Source organism: Triticum aestivum, chromosome 5B (genome assembly GCF_018294505.1).
Source record: "Triticum aestivum cultivar Chinese Spring chromosome 5B, IWGSC CS RefSeq v2.1, whole genome shotgun sequence".
In the NCBI taxonomy this organism is placed as follows: Eukaryota; Viridiplantae; Streptophyta; class Magnoliopsida; order Poales; family Poaceae; genus Triticum; species Triticum aestivum.
The window spans coordinates 520,993,853-521,016,653 of NC_057807.1; the positions used below are offsets into that span (position 1 = coordinate 520,993,853).

The 22,801-nt window shown below is 47.2% G+C and overlaps 2 protein-coding genes across 3 annotated transcripts; one reads left to right on the forward strand and one right to left on the reverse strand.

Moving 5' to 3' along the window:
• The first annotated feature begins 14,157 nt into the window (after positions 1–14,157).
• LOC123116714 (putative UDP-rhamnose:rhamnosyltransferase 1) lies at positions 14,158–16,214 on the forward strand. 2 transcript variants are annotated; one of them, XM_044537635.1, is made up of 3 exons: positions 14,158–14,350; positions 14,435–14,956; positions 15,036–16,214. In XM_044537635.1, the coding sequence occupies exons 2-3, from the start codon at positions 14,486–14,488 to the stop codon at positions 16,038–16,040; spliced, it is 1,476 nt and encodes a 491-aa protein (XP_044393570.1). In that variant the 5' UTR covers positions 14,158–14,350; positions 14,435–14,485; the 3' UTR covers positions 16,041–16,214. The 2 variants fall into 2 exon arrangements, with proteins under 2 accessions (XP_044393570.1, XP_044393571.1); XM_044537636.1 differs by having other exon boundaries at positions 14,159–14,350; positions 14,440–14,956.
• A 1,229-nt stretch (positions 16,215–17,443) lies between these two features.
• LOC123112901 (glycine-rich cell wall structural protein 2) lies at positions 17,444–20,477 on the reverse strand. Its single transcript, XM_044534000.1, has 9 exons — positions 20,277–20,477; positions 20,035–20,178; positions 19,277–19,357; positions 19,105–19,193; positions 18,915–18,989; positions 18,582–18,643; positions 18,426–18,506; positions 17,980–18,342; positions 17,444–17,895 (listed from the first exon to the last, which is right to left on the reverse strand). The coding sequence occupies exons 2-9, from the start codon at positions 20,155–20,157 to the stop codon at positions 17,789–17,791; spliced, it is 981 nt and encodes a 326-aa protein (XP_044389935.1). The 5' UTR covers positions 20,158–20,178; positions 20,277–20,477; the 3' UTR covers positions 17,444–17,788.
• Between the last annotated feature and the right edge of the window lie 2,324 nt (positions 20,478–22,801).

Genomic DNA, 22,801 nt, shown 5'->3' on the forward strand with positions numbered 1-22,801 from the left:
TGTGTGTCCGAGCTGATTCCACGTCGCCAGTCCTGTTCTGCGCCAAAGTTAATCTATGAAGACAAATGCTTGAAGGCAGATGCATGTCCTCTTGTGGTTGAACCACGGGTGCCTGATCGGAGCCTGGCTGAACCAGGTTGTCATGCCGTAAAATAGCGCGGACTCCTCATCTGGTGTCCGGGTAGTTGGCTGCCGAATCAAAATTTGATAAACAGGCACGCCTCGCTGTTCCAGCAGCTTTATGATTTCCACTCTAAGGGTGGGGTTCGGCCCTACCCATAATTGTGACTATGTCACGCGGGACTTGCCTAATGTTGTACCCCGTTGAATCTAGCCAACGCGGCTTGTCCCGGTAGTATGTGGTAATCACTGTATAAGGGGACAGTCCCGAAGACTTATTCTTCGGCGTGGTATTTGTTTAGTGATTCAAAGACAACTGTTAGAGTGGTGGGCCAATAAAACTTGGCCTTTGCACCTGGCATCTTTTAGGAGATGTTATTGATAGTTTCATGCCTGCGGGGGCTCATGTCAGATGGAGCCCCCGGACTATTGGGTCGATAATGAGTGCAATTAAATTGCTATGGTTGATGTTGTCCGGACGGTCAATGTGATCGGTGAAGATTGGTCGTACTTTTGTACTATGGAGGATCTTCTCTGGACTTCTCCATGTTTGATTGGTCTTTCATTGTTGGAAACCTCCCTTCATTGTTTCCGGCGCACGACCGGCCATTTTGTTTTGAGGATCCGGCATTCTCTATTGGTATGCTTGGCCGTCCTTCTAGGGGTACCATGAATTTCACATGGTTGACTGAGTATGCTGCTCGGGCCGGATGGGCTTGAGCTGTTCTTTTTCCACTGACCGGACTGGGGGTTGCTGAATTCGGTACCAACTTCCTTGACTTGACGCTTATGACGCTTTGTGTCGAGGTTTATGGATGCTGCCTCGTGTTTCCTGCGTATTGTCTCGGACCGTGGTATATTGGCGCCGGGGTGTGGGCTTTAGATTCTCCTTCTTAGGTTGAGGTAGCGAATTGTGCCTTGGGTACCTTTTGGTGGGGCGGTCGAGTCCGTATTCCTCGGTGGCCAGGACCCTAGTCCATCTGTCTGTGAGCAATTCTTGGTCGGCTTTGAGCTGGTGTTGTTTCTTTTGTAGGCTTTTCACCGTGGCCATGAGCCATCGCTTAAAGCGAACTTGCTTCACGGGGTCTCCAGGCATGCCTAATTCGTCGTTGCCGAGGCTCACCTCGTCTTCGGAGGGGGGCATGTAGTTGTCCCTTTCCAAGTATCCGCCCGCCGCCTGTCTGGCCTGCTCAAAGGCAGGCTGGTCGGGATTGTATTCATCTTTGGCACTGTATGGATTGTTTTTGACTGCTGTGCCGGTATTGTTGTGGCAGGGCTTGAGGCGGCGCTGATGACGTTCATACTTTGCCTTCTTCCTTGATAGGTTATCCTCAATTGCCTCATCGCCATTGGTTTCTTTCGGAGTGTCCACCATATATATATATATATATATATATATATATATATATATATATATATATATCATATGAGGAGGTGGCTGTCCACCGCCCCATGGGCGGTGGTTCCTGTTCTTCTCCTGCACCGTCGTCCACACCGTCGATGTCTTTAGAGTCGAAGTCAAGCACGTCAGTTAAATCATCAACCGTGGCAATGAAGTGGGTGGTGGGTGAGCAACGAATTCCTTCGTCGCCTGCTTCCCACTCGAGCCGGACATAGTTCGGCCAAGAGTCTCCTGACAAAGAGAGAGATTTTAACGAGTTCAGCACGTCGCCAAAGGGCGAGTGCTGGAAGATATCCGTAGCGGTGAACTCCATTACCGGAGCCCAACCAGATCCGGCGGCTCGGGAGTGCGCAGACTGGAACCTACAACCGGATACGAGTCCGAGGGTCCGGTGTCACAGGCTTCCTTGGGGGTGAGGCCTGTGTTCGGCTCTACAGCCGATGAGTGTGCGCCCTCCGGGGTGGGGTCCATCCACCCGTCCTCGGGCGACGCAATATGTTCCGGATTTAGGTCCGGGGCTCCTGCAGGGGCGATATCCCGAGCATTGTCCGATAGTAGGTCTAAGCCGTGCTCATCGTGACTGTCCGGCGCTCCTGGCGCAGGCGCGAATCCATTGAAGATCAAGTCTCCACGGATATCGGTCGTGTAGTTCAGGTTTCCGAACCTGACCTGGTGGTCAGGGGCGTAGCTGTCGATCTGCTCCAGATGGCCAAGCGAATCGGCCCGCAGTGCGAAGCCGCCGAACACGAAGATCTGTCCGGGGAGAAAAGTCTCACCCTGGACCGTGTTGTTGTTAATGATTGGAGGAGCCATCAAGCCTTGCAGCGACGACACAGTGGAACTCTCAATGAAAGCACCAATGTCGGTGTCAAAACCGGCGGATCTCGGGTAGGGGTTCCCGATCTATGCGTCTAAGGCTGATGGTTAAAGGAGGCAAGGGACACAATGTTTACCCAGGTTCGGGCCCTCTCGATGGAGGTAAAACCCTACTTCCTACTTGATTGATATTGATGATATGAGTAGTACAAGACTTGATCTACCACGAGATCGTAGAGGCTAAACCCTAGAAGCTAGCCTATGATGATTATAATTCTGTCTCTAAGGACTAAACTCTCCGGTTTATATAGACACCGGAGAGGGCTAGGGTTTACATGGAGTCGGTTACAAAGAAGGAAATATAATATTCAGATCGCCAAGCTAGTCTTCCACACAAAGGAGAGTCCCATCCGGACACGAGACGAAGTCTTGAGTCTTGTATCTTCACGCTCCAGTAGTCCGGACAAAGTATATAGTCCGGCTGTCCGGATACCCCCTAATCCAGGACTCCCTCAGGTGCCACGAGGTAGGGGGCGCGCCCCTGTCCCTCGTGGGCACCCCGTAAGGCGGTTCATGCTCTTCTTTTTTCGCAATAAAGCTAATTTTCGGAGAAAAATCTAGGCGAAGGTTTCAATCCAATCGGAGTTACGGACCTCCGGATATATAATAAACGGTGAAAGGGCAGAATCTAGGAGCGCAGAAACAGAGAGACAGATCCAATCTCGGAGGGGCTCTCGCCCCTCCAACGCCATGGGAGCCAAGGTCTAGAGGGGAAACCCTTCTCCCATCTAGGGAGAAGGTCAAGGAAGAAGAAGAAGAAGAAGGGGGCTCTCTCCCCCTTGCTTCCGGTGGCGCCGGAGTGCCACCGGGGGCCATCATCATCACCGCAATCTACACCAACAACTTCACCGCCTTCATCACCAACTCTTCCCCCCTCTATGCAGCGGTGTAACCTCTCTTTTACCCGTTGTAATCTCTACTTAAACATGGTGCTCAACGCCATATATTATTTCCCAATGATGTATGGCTATCCTATGATGTTTGAGTAGATCTGTTTTGTCCTATGGGTTAGTTGATGATTGTGATTGGTTTGAGTTGCATGTTTTATTATTGGTGCTGTCCTATTGTGCCCTCCATGTCGCGCAAGCGTGAAGGATTCCTGCTGTAGGGTGTTGCAATATGTTCATGATTCGCTTATAGTGGGTTGCTTGAGTGACAGAAGCATAAACCCGAGTAAGGGGGTTGTGGCGTATGGGATAAAGGGGACTTGATGCTTTGATGCTATGGTTGGGTTTTACCTTAATGATCTTTAGTAGTTGCGGATGCTTGCTAGAGTTCCAATCATAAGTGCATATGATCCAAGAAGAGAAAGTATGTTAGCTTATGCCTCTCCCTCAAATAAAATTGCAATAGTGATTACTGGTCTAGTTATCGATTGCCTAGGGACAAATAACTTTCTCGTGACAAAAAGCTCTCTACTAAAACTAACTTAGTTGTGTCTTCATCTAAACAGCCCCTAGTTTATATTTACGTGCTTTTTATTATCTTGCAAACCTATCCTATCACACCTACAAAGTCCTTCTAGTTTCATACTTGTTTTAGGTAAAGCGAACGCTAAGCGTGCGTAGAGTTGTATCGGTGGTCGATAGAACTTGAGGGAATATTTGTTCTACCTTTATCTCCTTGTTGGGTTCGACACTCTTACTTACCAAAAGAGGCTACAACTGATCCCCTACACTTGTGGGTTATCAAGACCTTTTTCTAGCGCCGTTGCTGGGGAGTCATAGTGTGGGGTGAATATTCTCGTGTGTGCTTGTTTGCTTTATCACTAAGTAATTTTTATTTGTTGTTCTTGGTTGTTCTCTATCTTTAGTTATGGATATGGAACACGAAATATCAAAAAATAATAGGTGTACTTGCTACTCGTGGAGATGGGGAACCTCCTAAAACCCTCGATGTTGGTTATGTGAAAAATATTATGTACTACTTTGATAATCCTGAGAAAACCCCATTCAATTATGTTATGGGAGACACGTTGGATCAACGTGAATACTTTAGGGATTGTCGCTTGACACAAAAAGGGAAACTATTATGGGATCAAATTCATATGTTGCATTGGTATGCTCGGGAACTATGCTTGAGATATGATTATACTTGTTGCTCTAGGATGAAGGCTCCACACCTTTCCTTTTCGTGCAAATTTAATGATAATGAAACCTTGGCTTCTTATGCTAATGGTATATATGATTACTATGATGTGGAACAAATAGAAGAATTTGTTGCTTTTATGGGTGCTTATGAGATTGAATCTTTGTTTAAAACCTGTGAAAATCTTTATGATGCCGTTTACAGACCTAAATTTTTTGCTATACTTAAATATTGCTATGAAAATTATGAATTTAATGCCGATATTGATGCATTTATTGAGGAAGTCTCCGCTGTCCAAGAAGAGACTAATATTTTGCAGGAGTCTATGGAAGAAGAAATTGATGAAACTGTGAGCTCATTGGATGAAAAAGATGATGAGGAGAGCGAAGAACAAAAGGAGGAAGAGCGGATTAGCTACCCGTGCCCACCTTCTAATGAGAGTAAATCTTCAACTCATACATTGTTTAATTCCCTTCATGCTTACCGAAGGATGAGTGCTATGATGATTGTTATGATCCCGTTGATTCTCTTGAAATATCCCTTTTTGATGATGCTTGCTATGTTTGTGGCCAAGATGCCAATATGAATTATGCTTATGGAGATGAACTTGTTATAGTTCCTTATGTTAAACATGAAATTGTTGCTATTGCACCCAGGCATGATAGTCCTATTATCTTTTTGAATTCTCTCGACTACACTATATCGGAGAAGTTTGCACTTATTAAGGATTATATCGATGGGTTGCCTTTTACTACTACACATGATGATTTTGATAGATATAATATGCATGTGCTTGCTGCTCCTACTTGCAATTATTATGAGAGAGGAACTATATCTCCACCTCTCTATGTTTCCAATATGATAAAATTGCAAGAAATTGCTTATACTATGCATTGGCCTTTACTATGTGTGCATGAATTGTTCTTTTATGACATACCGATGCATAGGAAGAGAGTTAGACTTCGTCATTACTTGATATATGTTACCTTGTGCTCACTACTAAACCACAAATCATTGCTAATTAAAATTGGCTTTGATATACCTTGGGATCCGGGTGGATCCATTACTTGAGCACTATATGCCTAGCTTAATGGCTTTAAAGAAAGCGATGCCAGGGAGACAACCCGAAAGTTTTAGAGAGTCATTTATTTCTGTTGAGTGATTTTATATAGTTTAAAAACACAAAAATAAAGAGGGGGAACCCAAAACTTTTCAAAAAGGAAAGTGAAAGTGAGAAAGACGAGCATTGTTAAAGTGGGAGCTAGCCTTGAACTTTGTTCATGCTCACGGAAACTTTGTGACCCTTGATTACAAAAACTTTTCAACAAAAATAATTATCCCCTTGTACAATTCCATTGTATTATAAAAATAATGTGCCAAGGTTTGCCATTAGGATGTTTACAATGCTTGTTGGTTTGTATGGTGCAGGACAGAAACTTTGGCTGTAGTGCACGATTTTACATTTTTTACTGGAACGTCAAACGGTTCTGAAACTTTTTGCACTGTCTTGCTGTACAATTTTTTTCTAATTTTGGTAGAATTTTTGGAGTAACAGAAGTATGGTGAATGTTCGGATTGCTACAGACTGTTCTGTTTTTGACAGATTCTGTTTTTGATGCATAGTTTACTTCTTTTGATGAAACTATCAATTTCTATCAGTGGATTAAGCCATGGAAAAGCTATATTACAGTAGACACAATGCAAAAAATATGAATTGGTTTGCAACAGTACTTAGAGTAGTGATTTGCTTTATTATACTAACGGATCTTACCGAGTTTTCTATTGAAGTTTTGTGTGGATGAAGTGTTTGATCGAGGAGGTCTCGATATGAGGAAAAGGAAGGGAGGCAAGAGCTCAAGCTTGGGGATGCCCAAGGCACCCCAAGTAAATATTCAAGGAGACTCAAGCGTCTAAGCTTGGGGATGCCCCGGAAGGCATCCCCTCTTTCTTCAACAAGTATCGGTATGTTTTCGAATTCGTTTCGTTCGTGCGATATGTGCAAGTCTTGGAGCATCTTTTGCATTTAGTTTTCACTTTTCTTTTATGCACCATGCTGGTATGAGATAGTCCTTGGTTGATTTATAGAATGCTCATTGCACTTCACTTATATCTTTTGAGTATGGCTTTATAGAATGCTTCATGTGCTTCACTTATATCATTTGAAGTTTGGATTGCCTGTTTCTCTTCATATAGAAAACCGCCATTTGTAGAATGCTCTTTTGCTTCACTTATATTTGTTAGAGCGTGGGCATATCTTTTGTAGGAATAATTAAACTCTCTTGCTTCACTTATATCTATTTAGAGAGATGACAGGAATTGGTCATTCACATGGTTAGTCATAAAATCCTACATAAACTTGTAGATCGCTGAATATGATATGTTTGATACCTTGCAATAGTTTTGCGATATAAAGGTGGTGACATTAGAGTCATGCTAGTGGGCAACTGTGGATTAGTAGAAATACTTGTGTTGAGGTTTGTGATTCCCGTAGCATGCACGTATGGTGAACCGGTATGTGATTAAGTCGGAGCATGATTTATTTATTAATTGTCTTCCTTATGAGTGGCGGTCGGGGACGAGTGATGGTCTTTTCCTACCAATCTATCCCCCTAGGATCATGCGCGTAGTACTTTGTTTCGATGACTAATAGATTTTTGCAATAAGTATGTGAGTTCTTTATGACTAATGTTGAGTCCATGGATTATACGCACTCTCACCCTTCCATCATTGCTAGCCTCTTCGGTACTGTGCATTGCCCTTTCTCACCTCGAGAGTTGGTGCAAACTTCGCCGGTGCATCCAAACCCCGTGATACGATACACTCTATCACACATAAGCCTCCTTATATCTTCCTCAAAACAGCCACCATACCTACCTATCATGGCATTTCCATAGCCATTCCGAGATATATTGCCATGCAACTTCCATCATCATCATATACATGACTTGAGCATTCATTGTCATATTGCTTTGCATGATCGTAAGATAGCTAGCATGATATTTTTATGGCTTGTCCGTTTTTTTATATCTTTGCTATGCTAGATCATTGCACATCCCGGTACACCGCCGGAGGCATTCATATAGAGTCATATCTTTGTTCTAGATATCGAGTTGTAATATTGAGTTGTAAGTAAATAAAAGTGTGATGATCATCATTATTAGAGCATCGCCCCAGTGAGGAAAGGATGATGGAGACTATGATTCCCCCACAAGTCGGGATGAGACTCCGGACTTAATGAAAAAAAAGGCCAAAGAAACCCAAATAAAAAAGGGGGCCAAAGAAGCCCACCAAAAAAAAAGAAAACAGAAAAATGAGAGAAAAAGAGAGAAGGGGCAATGCTACTATCCTTTTACCACACTTGTGCTTCGGAGTAGCACCAAGTTCTTCATATAGAGAGTCTCTTGATTTATCACTTTCATATACTAGTGGGAATTTTCATTATAGAACTTGGCTTGTATATTCCGATGATGGGCTTCCTCAAACGCCCGAGGTCTTCATGAGCAAGCAAGTTGGATGCACACCCACTTAGTTTCAGTTTGAGCTTTCATACACTTATAGCTCTAGTGCATTCGTTGCATGGCAATCCCTACTCCTCACATTGACATCAATTGATGGGCATCTCCATAGCCCGTTGATTAGCCGCGTCGATGTGAGACTTTCTCCTTTTTTGTCTTCTCCACACAACCTCCACCATCATATTCTATTCCACCTATAGTGCTATGTCCATGGCTCATGCTCATGTATTGCGTGAAAGTTGAAAAGGTTTGAGAATGTCAAAAGTATGAAACAATTGCGTGGCTTGTCATCGGGGTTGTGCATGATTTGAATATTTTGTGTGGTGAAGATGGAGCATAGCCAGACTATATGATTTTGTAGGGATAACTTTCTTTGGCCATGTTGTTTTGAAAAGACATGATTGCTTTATTAGTACGCTTGAAGTATTATCGTCTTAATGTCAAATGATAGACTATTGCTTTGAATCACTCTTGTCTTAATATTCATGCCATGATTAGATATATGATCAAGATTATGCTAGGTAGCATTCCACATCAAAAATTATCTTTTTATCATTTACCTACTCGAGGACAAGCAGGAATTAAGCTTGGAGATGCTGATACGTCTCCGTCGTATCTATATTTTTTGATTGTTCCATGCCAATATTATTCAACTTTCATATACTTTTGGCAACTTTTTATATTATTTTTGGGACAAACATATTGATCCAGTGCCCAGTGTCAGTTCCTGTTTGTTGCATGTTTTATGTTTCGCAGAAACCCAATATGAAACAGAGTCCAAACGGGATAAAAACGGACGGAGATTATTTTTGGAATATTTATGATTTTTGTGAAGAAAAATCAACGCGAGACGGTGCCCGAGGGTGCCACGAGGCAGGGGGCGTGCCCCTGACCCTCGTGGGCACCCCGTAAGGCAGTTGACGCTCTTCTTTTGCCGCAAGAAAGCTAATTTTCGGAGAAAAATCTGGGCGAAGGTTTCAATCCAATCGGAGTTACGGATCTCCAGATATATAAGAAATAGTGAAAGGGCAGAATCTGGGAGCGCAGAAACAGAGAGAGACTGGGAGAGATATCCAATCTCAGAGGGGCTCTCGCCCCTCCCACGCCATGGGAGCCAAGGTCCAAAGGGGAAACCCTTCTCCCATCTAGGGAGAAGGTTAAGGAAGAAGAAGAAGAAGAAGAAGAAGAAGAAGAAGGGGGGCTCTCTCCCCCTTGCTTCCGGTGGCGCCGGAGTGCCACCGGGGGCCATCATCATCACCGCGATCTACACCAACAACTTCACCGCCTTCATCACCAACTCTTCCCCCCTCTATGCAGCGGTGTAACCTCTCTTTTACCCGATGTAATCTCTACTTAAACATGATGCTCAACGCCATATATTATTTCCTAATGATGTATGGATATCCTATGATGTTTGAGTAGATCCGTTTTGTCCTATGGGTTAGTTGATGATCGTGATTGGTTTGAGTTGCATGTTTTATTACTGGTGTTGTCCTATTGTGCCCTGCGTGTCGCGCAAGCGTGGGGGATTCCCGCTGTAGGGTGTTGCAATATGTTCATGATTCGCTCATAGTGGGTTGCTTGAGTGACAGAAGCATAAACCCGAGTAAGGAGGTTGTGGCGTATGGGATAAAGGGGACTTGATGCTTTAATGCTATGGTTGGGTTTTACCTTAATGATCTTTAATAGTTGCGGATGCTTGCTAGAGTTCCAATCATAAGTGCATATGATCCAAGAAGAGAAAGTACGTTAGCTTATGCCTCTCCCTCAAATAAAATTGCAATAGTGATTACCGGTCTAGTTATCGATTGCCTAGGGACAAATAACTTTCTCGTGACAAAAAGCTCTCTACTAAAACTAACTTAGTTATGTCTTCATCTAAACAGCCCCTAGTTCATATTTACGTGCTTTTTATTATCTTTCAAACCTATCATATCACACCTACAAAGTCCTTCTAGTTTCATACTTGTTTTAGGTAAAGCGAACGCTAAGCGTGCGTAGAGTTGTATCGGTGGTCGATAGAACTTCAGGGAATATTTGTTCTACCTTTAGCTCCTCGTTGGGTTCGACACTCTTACTTATCGAAAGAGGCTACAACTGATCCTCTACACTTGTGGGTTATCACGTACGCAGTGGACATGGACGGTTAGACTATTTTAAACTCGTTGGGGTGGAACAACTTCCTTACTGGCAAGAATCTCCGGGTTGGATATGTCGTCTTTGTCAGATTGTCATTTATTAGATAGCTAGTGTTTGTGAGCTTGTCATTTATTAACTTATATTATTCTATTAACTAGTAAACTAAGGCATACACTAGAGAAAATGTTAAATAATTTGAACAATTTGAATCTGCATCATGCTCTCAAAATCATGCATACCGTACCACCATTTTCGCATTAAAACATCGATTGCATATCTAGCTAACATATCATCGCAAAAGCTAAACAGAGAAGAAATGCATTGGAACTCCCTAAATCATATATAATTCTAAAAGTCAATACAAAGAAGAGAAATATGTGGCGCTTCATCTCTAATGCATGTGCTCAACTACTCTAGCACGAGCAGTGCTATACACACGGCACAACCCACGCGACTCATACACGATGCTTAAATCCAGTCGGACATGCACATGATTGATAAGGGCACCGACCGCTCGATTAGAACGTCGTGCAAAGGTTGTGCAACAGTATCGTCTGGGTAGCAGTTTCATTCTAGCACAACTATAGTGTGGTAAGCGATGATATCTGGTTTCATTCTAATAAAATGGAACCGGGTAACCCGTAGTTTCTTTAAAAAAGGTATTCAATACATATAAAGACAAGCAATCAAATTGCAAATGGCAAAAATATATAACTAACATTTTAAAGACAAAACACTGTTGTTTGTACGACGATCTATGGGACCGGTAAAGGCCCATTTGCGATTTGACTAGGGAGATCAACAAGCACAAAGAGCAGAACTAGCAGCACGCACAAGGATTTACCCAGGTTCGGGCCACCATGAGGTGTAAAACCCTACTCCCGCTTTATTTGTATTGGATCTATTGAGCTCAAGTACAAGGAGTGTAGCTTGCCGGCCCAGGTGCGCGGGAAGTGCAGCTATGCGTGTAAATGAGCAACGTATCAACCTTTGTAAAGGTAGCCATGGGCCTCCTTTTATAGATGAAGGGGTCATCACGGTGGCAAAACAGTAAATACACACTATAAATAGTGGCTACAGTGCTATCATACCTAACTCTGACGGGTTCGGACAAGGGCATTAAATGCGTCGTTGAGGTGTCGTGTTGGTGATGCTTGCCGGCAAGAGTTGTCTCTCTTTCTGTGTCGTTTGTCCAAATACCTAGTATTAGCTTGACACACCTCCAAGACGGGCGTCATTAAAGTTGTCTCTTCGGCGTCGAGCCGACACGTGCCCAGACAGAGCTCATCAAACAACCTACCCGCTCGACACCTACTTGACAGGTGACTAGCGTGTCGCTGAGGTGGAGCGGTGGAGTTGTAGTGGGAGGTTTCCCGTCATGGGGCTTGCCGGGTCTTCATCTGTCGACAAGGAGCTTGTCGGTGGCTTGATACTTGATCTTCAGTACTTGTCTTAGTACTTCTCGATGACCTTCCTTGAAGTCTTCTTCATGATTTTGTTAACCAAGTCTTGTGTCTTGTGTGGAGCTGCCCTCCGGCAAGCCCTACCGTCAAGAAGGCTACACCTGTCTGTGCACAAGTCAGGGTACTAAGGCACCCATGTCTTGGTACATCGACAAACACCAAACAAAATTGCAAGTGATTTGTATTTTTTTTTGAAAGAATGACATGCTCTAATTGTTCATTTGGCATGTAACAAAAAAAAGAAAGCACAATCATAATGGCACGCTTATCGATGAACATTGTATCTTATGCACATATTTTAATATATATGTAGGTCAATGATATTAGTTGCCTTTAGAATTTCTTTGTAGTCCATTTGTTAAAGTCAAAATAAATAAATTTAGTTCAAGTTTACAGAAAAATATATCAAGCTATAATATCAACTCAGTATCGCCAGAATCTACAAAGAAATAAAAGAGTGTTTAGATCACTAAAGTACGAAGGGATTAGTATTAAAGGTAAAGATAATTCTCTCTATAAAATTGGTGAAGTTTGATTTTTAAGAAAACCAGTGCGGCATTACCTACTAGGGGCTCCTTTGATTCAAAGGAATTTATAGTATTTCTGGAGGATTGAAATCCTTAGGATTTCTTCCTATGTTGGTCCTTTGATTCATATGATTGAATCCCATCGGAATTTTTCCTATGATATCTTTTGTACTACATTTCATACGAAATATAACATCCCCTCTAACCTCTTTTTTACAATTCCTTTGTCTTTCCCGTGCCATCAAACACTCATTGTTAATCCTATAGGATTCAAGTGGGCATGCCACTCCAACCCTATACTTTTCCTATTCATATGTTTTCAAAATCCTACAAATCAAAGAGGCCCTATGAGTATATTATATAAATGGAGCTTGTATGTTTTTCTTGTTTCGGGGATGTTAAAAAACCAACGTCAGATTTTTTTTAAGATGTCCCAGCAGAAGCCTAGAATTGTCATGCAAAAACTGATAAAGTTGTCATGCTGTCGTAAGGGATTTTCCATGCTTTTCAACTGATAAAGTTGTCATGCTATCATGCTGTCGGAGGTTGCAGGTACACTGTTGGAAGCTTCCCTTTTCAGGATTGAGACAGGGGCCCGCTCCCCCGCTCCCGCTCCCTAGGGTTTCCCCGCCGCCGCCGCGGTGGCCGGAGCCGCCAGCCCCCTCCTCCCCCCGTTCCCCTTCTCCTCCCCCCACCCCTCCTCCGCGCCCCCGTACCCCCGCGCCGCCTCCCCGAGCGAGGCGGCCGGGGGCCCTTCCTCCGCGCACCTACAGCCCCTCCCCGCGCCCATCCCTCCTCCCGCCGTCGTCAGCCTGCGCCGCCGGTCCTCGGCCGCGTGATGCTGGCGGCGGTGGGCTTGCCCTTCCCCGCACGCGGTCCTCCCCTGCTCGGGCGGTGATGGCCGGCGGTGGTGCGCCTCGGCCGGTGGCGGTCCGGCGTCCTGGTGTGGAGGCCGGCGGTGCTCGCTGTGGTGGTGCCGCCTCTTGGCGGCAGGGTGGTCCGATGGTGCTGGTCGGTCGGGGGCGCGTCCCCGGCCCAGATCTGGGCCCGTAGGGTCCCTTCTGGGTCCTTGCGGGTCGGCTCCGGCGCGACCGCGACGCTCTCTGTATGGGGAGGCAGGGGAGCGGCTTGGACTGGGATAGCGACGCCAACGGCGTACCAGCTGCTGCGCGGAGGCGGGAGCTGTCCGGGTCTTTGAGGGCCCGGCCGGGCCTGTGGGGCCACGGGCCCGGTAGGCTCCTGCCATGGCGTCCGGTCGGCTACCGTCGTGAACGGTGGAGGTGGGGCCCTCCCGTATGCCGACGGTGTTGTTGCCCTAGTCCCGGCTCCTCTTCTCCGTTGTGCAGACCATCTTCGCGGTGCCGTGGTGAGACAACGTGGAAGCTTCGTGTCCGTGTTGGCGCAGGGTGGTGGTCGGTCTGGTGGCGAGCTCCGGAGTGCCTGAGGTAGAGGCTGGGATCGGGAGAAATCTCTGTTGGCTTGGCTGATACCGACGCGGTGGCGCCTGAGGGTGCCATCGGACCTTCTTGGAGGGCGTCGGGGATACCCTTCCTCTCTCCTCGCCGTGTACCGGGGGAAACCCTTGGCAGCAGCGTCGTCATCATCGCGTCCCTTCTTGGAGGTGTTGTTGGGTACCGGCACTTCGGAGTCTCGGAGCTTGGTGGGCGATCTCCGGTGGACGCAGCGGTCTCGAGGCTTCGTCGTTTTTGTCGATCCGCCGTTATCGGCATTTGTTTCTTTTCTTTTTTTCTCTTTCCTTTCTTTTGGGCGTGTTTGTGCTGCTTCCGTCCCAGCCCCTATCGTCGGTTGTATCGGTTGGTTGATGTGTAATACAAAGCGGGGAACCCTTTTTCTCAAAAGAGACGGAAAAACTGCCACGTTGTGCAGAGAACTGCCGTGCGTTCGATCAGGATCCGGCGGTCTTAAGGGTGTTCGTTGGGATTGCTTAAAAACTGGCGTTCGCTGGTTAACTGGTTAGTGACGTTAGAAAAGGAAGGTTCGCCCCCCAAAGATAACGGCACGATCATACTTTTCATATCACGTGTGACGACTGCTGTATGAGCAGTTCGCTATCTCAAAAAACAATAAACATATCTCGGGTCACGTCCCATCTCTCCCCGATTCCATTCCTATCTCTCTCCACCAGATCTGGGTCGACATTTCTTCTCCGTCTCTCGCCGGCGATCGGAGCAGGACTACCGACTTTCTTAGTCTGTGCAGGTGCGAGGAAGCTCTTTTTTTACCAAATATGGTCTGTTTTCCGTCTGTGCACCGGGGATTCACTCCACGCTTGCCATGATGTAGCTCAGTTGTAGCGGAAGCACACTTGCTTCCAAGGAAGCGAGAGCAGAGGCCATGGCGGAAACCGGAGAGGCCACCGCGACCGCGCGGTCTTCTTCGCCGCTCCACGTCGTGGTGTTCCCGTGGCTCGCCTTCGGCCACATCATCCCCTACATGGAGCTCTCGGAGCAGCTGGCGCGGCGCGGGCACGCCGTCACCTTCGTGTCCGCGCCGAGGAACCTCGCCCGGCTGCGGCCCGTCCCCGAGGGCCTCCGCCCCCGCATCCGCCTCCTCCCCCTGCCAATGCCGACCGTCGACGGCCTCCCGGACGGCGCCGAGTCCACGGCCGACGTCCCGCCCGAGAAGGGCGACCTCCTCAAGGCCGCGTTCGACGGCCTCGCCGCACCTTTCGCCGGCTTTCTCGCGGGAGCCTGCGCTGGCGGCGGCGGGGAGGGCGAGGGCGCGACGGGGTTCGGCAAGAAGCCCGACTGGATCTTCGTCGACTTCGCGCACCACTGGCTCCCACCCATAGCCGAGCAGCACAAGGTACGTCTCTGCCATGGGCATGGCGAGTAGGTAGTACGTCCGGTCATGGCGTGGCTCCAACACTCCATGCTGCCTGCAGGTACCGTGCGCGCTCTTCTCCATCTTCCCGGCGGTGTTCATCGCCTTCGCCGGCACCAAGGCGGCGAACGAGGCGCGCCCGCGGGTGACGGCGGAGGACCTGACGGCCCAGCCGCCGTGGATCCCGTTCCCGACCCCCATAGCCCACCGCCTCTACGAGGCCGAGCAGATGGTCTACGTTTTCCGGCCCAACGCCTCTGGTGTATGCGACGCCTTCCGCTTCTGGGAGACGGAGCGGCAATGCCCGCTCTTCATCCTGCGCAGCTGCCGCGAGGTCGACGGCGCGCTCTGCCCCCTCATCGCCGACCTCTTCGGCAAGCCCCTCGCCCTTTCCGGCCTCCTCGCTCCTTACGACGCCGCGCGCGCCGCCCAAGAAGCCGGCGGCGAGGGCGACGACGAGGAGAGCGCGAGCCTCATGCGCTGGCTGGACGAGCAGCCGGCGAGGTCGGTGCTCTACGTCGCGTTCGGGAGCGAGGCGCCGCTGACCCCGGACAACGTGCGCGAGCTGGCGGCCGGGCTGGAGCTGTCTGGCGCGCGGTTCCTCTGGGCGCTGCGGGAGGCCAGCGCTCCCCTGCTCCCCGGCGACGGGTTCCAGGAGCGCGTGGCCGGGCGCGGCGTCGTGCGCGCCGGGTGGGTGCCGCAGGTGCGCGTGCTGGCGCACGGCGCGGTGGGCGCGTTCCTGACGCACGCCGGGTGGAGCTCGCTCATGGAGAGCTTCCTGTTCGGCCACCCGCTGGTGATGCTCCCGCTGTTCGCCGACCAGGGCCTCACGGCGCGCGTCATGGCGGCGAGGGCGGTCGGGCTGGAGGTGCCCAGGGACGAGCGCGACGGCTCGTTCGGCCGGGCCGACCTCGCCAGCACGGTGCGGCGGGTGATGGCGCGGGAGGACGAGGAAGGGAGGGCACTCGCGCGCAACGCCAGGGAGTTCCAGGAGATGCTCTGCGACCGGGCCAGGCAGGAGGAGTACGTCGACGAGCTCGTGGAGCACCTGCGGCGACTGCCATAGGGATAGGGGTGCAGTTCTGCTCGCAGCCTCTAGGTGAAAATAAGCAGTGCCATAAAACCATGGAATAAATGCACTGCCACTCGTGTCTTCACATATTTGCAACCAATATCATAGTAGTTGCAAATTTTCAAACATCATTTTTTAATAAAACATCGAATAATTTGAATAATTAAAGTATCTTCAAAAGATGATGTAAAAACACTACCTTGCCAAAAACTCACCATTTAGGGCACTTCGGGCTTGCAGTCGCTGCCGATTTCGGCCGCCACTGCCACCCCGCCCAGCGGTGTCGCATGCCACCACATCCACTCAATTGTCGATATCCGCGCCGCATCGACGTAGTCCACCTGCAACAACCGCCGATCCGTCGCCGTCCAAATTCGGCTGCCCCATCGCCCTCAGTCGTCGAATCCACGCCCTCATCCCCCAATCTATTGATTTCGGCCGTGTGGCACCCATTCGACCGCCGCTCTGCGGGGATTCATACATTGTCCGTCAAACACCATTGCGTCGAGGATGCCATCATGCCCTACCGCGACATCCGCTTCGGCCGTCACGCCATTACGCCGTCGAGATCATGTGCGAGGGCGAGACATCAAAGCTCACCGCGTGAGCGTATGACGCGATAGCATGGAGGTACGACCGACCCCGTTCCAAGCTCAACTTAGGCAACCCCCTAGCCGATGTAAAATGCACCGCTGAGGCCAGGAAAGCGTTATACATGCAGAAGCTCACCGAGGCCAATTCAGACCTCATGGCGGCGGAGCTCTTCATCGAGAAAGACTAGGAGCGCATGAGGAAGGAAGACGAGAATCTCAAGAGGAAGACAAGAATCACCTTGCAGTATCAGCGCCGAGGTTCAACATGTTTTTTTAATTTTGGATTTAAAAACATTGAAACACAATCTACTAAATTAATTATTTGATCTAAATTTTGCCTAGTAGTATTTATAGTACTTCCAAGAGCTAATGAAACTATTTTGGTAAAATTCAATCCTCATTTCCTCAGCAATCGCGCCAAAAACTCGAGTTCCTTTTGGATTGCCTTTTTATCAGTTAATAACCATAGCATTGTCATCATGGCAGATTATTATACTGTCTTCCTAGATTGCCACAAGGCAGGCCCATAGTTCTTATTTACAGAAAGGTAATGAGATGGCTCCCTGTGATGTTGAACATTTTGTATTAGAGTTTAAAATTTCAAAATATGCAATGAATCATGCTTAAGTTTACTTTTACATCATCTGCTGGAGATGCTCTATGAGACTATATTCTTCAAAGAAAAATAATTGAAATAATTGGAGTAGAAACTAAAACGTTTATAACACAAGCTATGTTTTCCCTATTCCAGGGTTTTCAAAATCCTGCAACCAGACGCCCAGCAAAAAGAAATCAAATTGTAAGTACCACTAAATTGAACTTACATTTCAAAGACAGGACACCAAACGAAATTGGCACAATGTAACAGAGAACAAGACTTCGTTTATGTAAAAATTGAAAGAATGCCCTGCTCTAAACCTTTACCAACTGGTAGCTACAATTAGTCTGACATCTACTTTGAAAAAACAAAGCACAATCATAACGGCGCTACCCCTACAAATCTAGTCAAAGATCAAAATCTGGCCTCATTCCCAACGAATGACAGGCTTATACAAAGTATATATGTCATCACAGATAAACAACACAGATGATACATATTCATGCTTGGAGCAGGCATCCAACTAACAACAGCAGCGAGATGAGGACTGCTTATGCGCCCGAAGCGGCGGCATACACCATGTTGCCATTGGCATTGCCACCGCGCCCTCTGCCACGAGCTGGGCCGCCTCTCCCACGGCCACGGCCTCGACCACGACCTGCAACACAACACAGATGCAGCGGTTTATTAACAAAGGACATAGATGCATACAACCAATTTGGTAGAAGGAAGCTGTCTCTACCTCCAGCTGGTGCAGGAAAAGGGGCCTCCTCGTAATAACCTCCGTCTTGCTGATAATCAGGCTGGCCACCACCATAGCCACCTCTCCTGCCACGCCCCCTGAAACCACGCCCCCCACCTCGGGGTGGCGCTGGTGCCTCATCATAATACCCTCCATCATGCTGATAATCAGGCTGACCACCATAGCCACCAGGCTGACCACCATAGCCACCTCTCCTGCCACGGCCCCTGAAACCGCGGCCTCTACCACGCGCATACCTATTACCCTCATAAGCTGGACCATGGTCAGCATACCCATTGCCTGCATAGGCAGGAGCATGCTCATTTTCCCATCCACCGTCAGCATACTCCATGTATCCATTCCCTGAAAAGTAACTTATGTAATGAACAGCTGCACATTTTTATACTCTGAAAATGATGATTTACTAAGTAGCAAATTAGCCTCACCACGTGCACCTCTACCCCTTCCCATTCCCCTTCCACGGCCTCGGCCACGGCCTCTTCCTCGCCCAGGAGGCGAGTGCGCATCTACAATTACAGTGAAATAAGAAAGCATACAGAATCGGAGATAATAATGACAACAAAGTGAAACGTGGCCAATACCTTCTTCATTCTCGTATTCAAGAAACGGCTTCACCTTGTCAGCAGGCAGAGGAGATTGATATCTGCACATACAAGAAACTCAACCTATAATTACATGCAGAAGAATAATCCAGTTTGAAATTTTACAACATATTTTTCCAGATAGCTAATAGTTGTGCCAAAAAACTATAACAAGAACTGCATAATTGAATAACTAACAATTCATGAGACAACTGAATAGGGTATTCCCAAATAAATATTCCAATGTAACCAAGTAGCCCACAAAACACAGGGATGATTGCTTAATCTAAAACTAAAATACTTTTCCTAGTATCAGATATACGGCTAGCATACCCGACAGATGACGTGTCCAGCTCCTTCTTTGAAAGAGTTAGAGTAATCATAGACACATGCCTTGTTGTCTCAAGCCTGCAGGGAGAAAAGATTGCATGTCATCACAAGAGCACAGCTTAGTTCATCTGAAAGTAAGGGAAAAAATATCTAGCAACTACTATATGCTCAGATGTTTTGAGTCGATTCTTACGGAAGTAGGCCTTCCTCCAGTGGCTCCCATGTGTCAGTAATATCAGTGGACTCAGTGGCAGTGTTTTGATGGAGACCCACAATTCTCCTCTGTGCACCAAAAGAGCAATAAACAATTTATTTAGAATAAAGTCGAATGCATAGTTCACATGCACAGCCACCGTCAGAAGTACCTTGATCAATTCTGCAATCATCACAGTTTTGTTTATGGCCCTTCCCATTGCCTTGAATACAACTTCATCGCAACCCTTATCCTGTATGTATATATGGCAAAGCATCAGCCACAGAACATAAACAAAACTGCACGCAACGCGCACTTGCGTTTTATCGAACACCCATAAATAAAGCCATCATTCAAAAGAAACTCATAAATCGCATCAGGCAAAATAATCAAAACATGGACGTGACTAACGGTCACCGTCAATTATTAGAGAATATACTCAAGTAGCGTGCCGTGCACCACACTCATCAACTAAAGTAGTGTCTGGCCGTACAAAAAGTGGCAACCAGGCACATTGGCGGCCCAACACGATATCAGATTGCTCAATGGTTTTTGAAGTGACAAATCACACCCCCTGAGAGTACAACATCTATCTGTACGATTGCGTCTTATCCAAAAACTATGCCTAATTCGCCACACCGCGTTTTCAGCTTTGGCAAACACACAGTAAAAGCCATCGCCCACAGTGCTGCGAGCATTAACTTTTTATCATCACAAGTATTGCCGAAATCAGAACAAATCCTACCTCGAATTAATGGCTCGCATTGAAAACACACGCTTAGCGGATAATAGCAAGTCCGGCAATCCGTGCAGCGCAATCATTCGGCTAATTTTCCAAATACCACCCTAAACCTAAACTAAACCCACAGCTTATCGCCGAACAGGCCACAAGCGCGGGCGCTGAACAGGCGAAAAGCACACTCCGGATACCTGGAAGAGGGTGGTGGCGTAGGTGATGTAGTTGCGCATCCTGCCCTGGGTGGTGATGCGGATCTCGTTCTCCTTGATGGGCACCTCCTCCCGCGGCTTCTCCACCCTCTGGTACCGATCCATGGCTTCCTCCGGTCGGCTCGACTGCGACGCCGCAATGCGCGACCAAACCAACCGCCGTCTCAGATCCACGGAACACAAACGCGGCGGCGGCGAGCGGGGAGAAGGCGAGGAGGCCGTACCTGCCTGCGCGGCGGCGGTTGTGAGGCGTCGGCTGCTGCTCCGGTCCGGTGGTTTGTGTTGGCTGGCGGCTTGTCCTGGCGACGATGCGGTAACCGCCGGGCGGGGGTGGGAGTGAGGGCTTTTATATGGCCGCCCCCGTTCGGGCCGGGGAGGCGGGACCGGGTCGGACTCGCCCTCGCCCCCGCGCGGGCGTCTAGGGTTTTGCGGGCGCAAGTTACGGAACTGCCCCTCGCCGTTCCGGGGTTTTGCGGGTCTGGGACGGCCTCTGGACGGCCGGATCCTCGCGGGCGGTGACGCGTGTGCGGCTGGGATTTCTCCGTTGCGGCGCAGGCTTGGCCGAGGAAGGGCCCTCCAAGGACTCGATAACAAAACACACGATGGTTACTTACGTTGCGGCCTGATGGGCCTTTACTGGGTTTTCGACCCAACAGGAAGTTTTTTCTCGCAAGTATTTTTGTTTTTATAAAGTTGGTTAAACTTTACGAACTTTGACTTCAGACAAATTTTATATGCATGCAGACTAAAAAGGACCGGACCGGAGGGAGTAATTTTTTCGTCTCAAGAAATTCATTTTCGGGAAAGATAGTCTTCATTTTGTGAGTGACTTTGCTAACTTGTTTTGTTATGTAGAAAAAAGAAACTTTACGGTCATATAGTAACTTGAATAACCAATTACTAACCACACTATTTTGATAATGATCGGTCTCTACCTCTCCTCCTCCCTTCCTATAGTACTACATTGATTTCACTTCTTGATTAGGTTTGAAGATTGTTCATATGTGTCTTTGCTTGTCGTGGAAAGAACGGTCGGTGCTGCAGAATATTCAGATTCTTGGGGTCATAAATGCGAGTGTTTTTTTGCGAATGGTTCATGGGGTTGGGTTGGCTGGTCGTGGAAAGAATGCTTCGTGGGGTTGTACTGCCAACCTTTCCGTGCATGTAGAGAGCTCAAATGCGAGTATTTTTTTCGCGAAATAAATTCTCGCATTACTCGAAATAAAGTATTACAATCTAGTCCCACAAGTTCCAAGACCTCTTCTGGGCCAGAGCCTAGCCAAACCATAGTTCGGTGTTGCACCCTACCAAAATTAGCCAAGACATGACTAACATTATTACAGCTCCGACAAATATGATCAATGCAAGAACTCCTCCCCTCCATAATACTAATAATCTCTCTAATAATAAAAGCATACTTAAACTTATTCCCAATAACTCCCTTGATCATCATTACAGCCTCCAAGCAATCAGATTCCACATGAATGTGTAGATTACTCCATTGTAATGCCAACGAAATTCCTTCCTTTAATGTCAGCTTACAAAACATCATTGCATGATTGTATGTATCTCCAAGAGCTAAATATTGTAGATCCTTCATGGTCTCTTAGTATCATACCTTCACTAGCAACATCCCCTAAGACCGAGGCATCAGTATTTAGCTTGACTTTGCCCTATATCGGTCTAGTCCAAGAACAAATAACACCAGATTCTTTTATATTGCATGTGGGCTGCTTATGCATTTGATTGAAAAACAACTACCGCCTTCCCTTTTATTGGATCCACATTTGAATTAGACCGAAGGGGTATTAAGGAAGATAAATAACTAGCCAAGAATCTGGTGTTATTTGTTCATCATCCTGCAAAATAGCTTCATAATAGCTTCATAATACGAACTCGTTCATCATCCTGCAACTCAGACAAAAGATGTAGAAACCAGTCACGGCCGACCGGTTTTACATGTGAACGTACCGGTAGAGTCCATTCATTTGCCATTGCCTTCCACAGAAGCACGCCATGGTTGCAGGTACAGAAAACATGGAACGAGTCTTCCTCTTCACTTCCACATACATGACATGTTGCAGTGATCTCTAGATTTCTCTTGACCTTATTTGTCCAATTAGCTAGCAAATCAGTGGCCAACCGCTAAGCAAAAGATTGAACTTTTGGGGGAGCTAAATTGCGCCATATAAAGTTCATCACTAGCTAATCTGTACGCACTTCTGACCGTGAACACACCGTTTTTTCGGCACCCAAGCAACAAAGTCATCATCAAGCCGTGCAAACAGTCGTACTTTCCAAATTTCAACTATATCCACCCGAAGAAATACTGATTGATTTGTCCAAATCCCAATTTCCGCGGTGGTTTATGAACTCTGAAACCCACTTTAGTCGGCACCTCCCTTTAGGAGTGATTAATCCTCCAATTGGCTCATGTGCAATCTAACGATCACGCCAAATACAAACGTTTTGGCCATTGCCGATTCTCCACACTATGCCCTTCTTGAGGAGCTCTAAGCCATGGACAATAGCTTGCCATGTAGGCAATGGATTTCCAGTGAAAATCGTATCCAGAAGACGCCATTGGAAAAATACTTTGCTTTAAACAACCTTGCACATAAACTAGTGGGGTACTCAAGGATCCGCCAAGCTTGACATGTAAACATGGCTTGATTGAAAAGATGGAATTCCTTAAAGCCGAGACCACCTTGATTCCTTGGCCTTATCATTTTATGCCATACCAATGTGT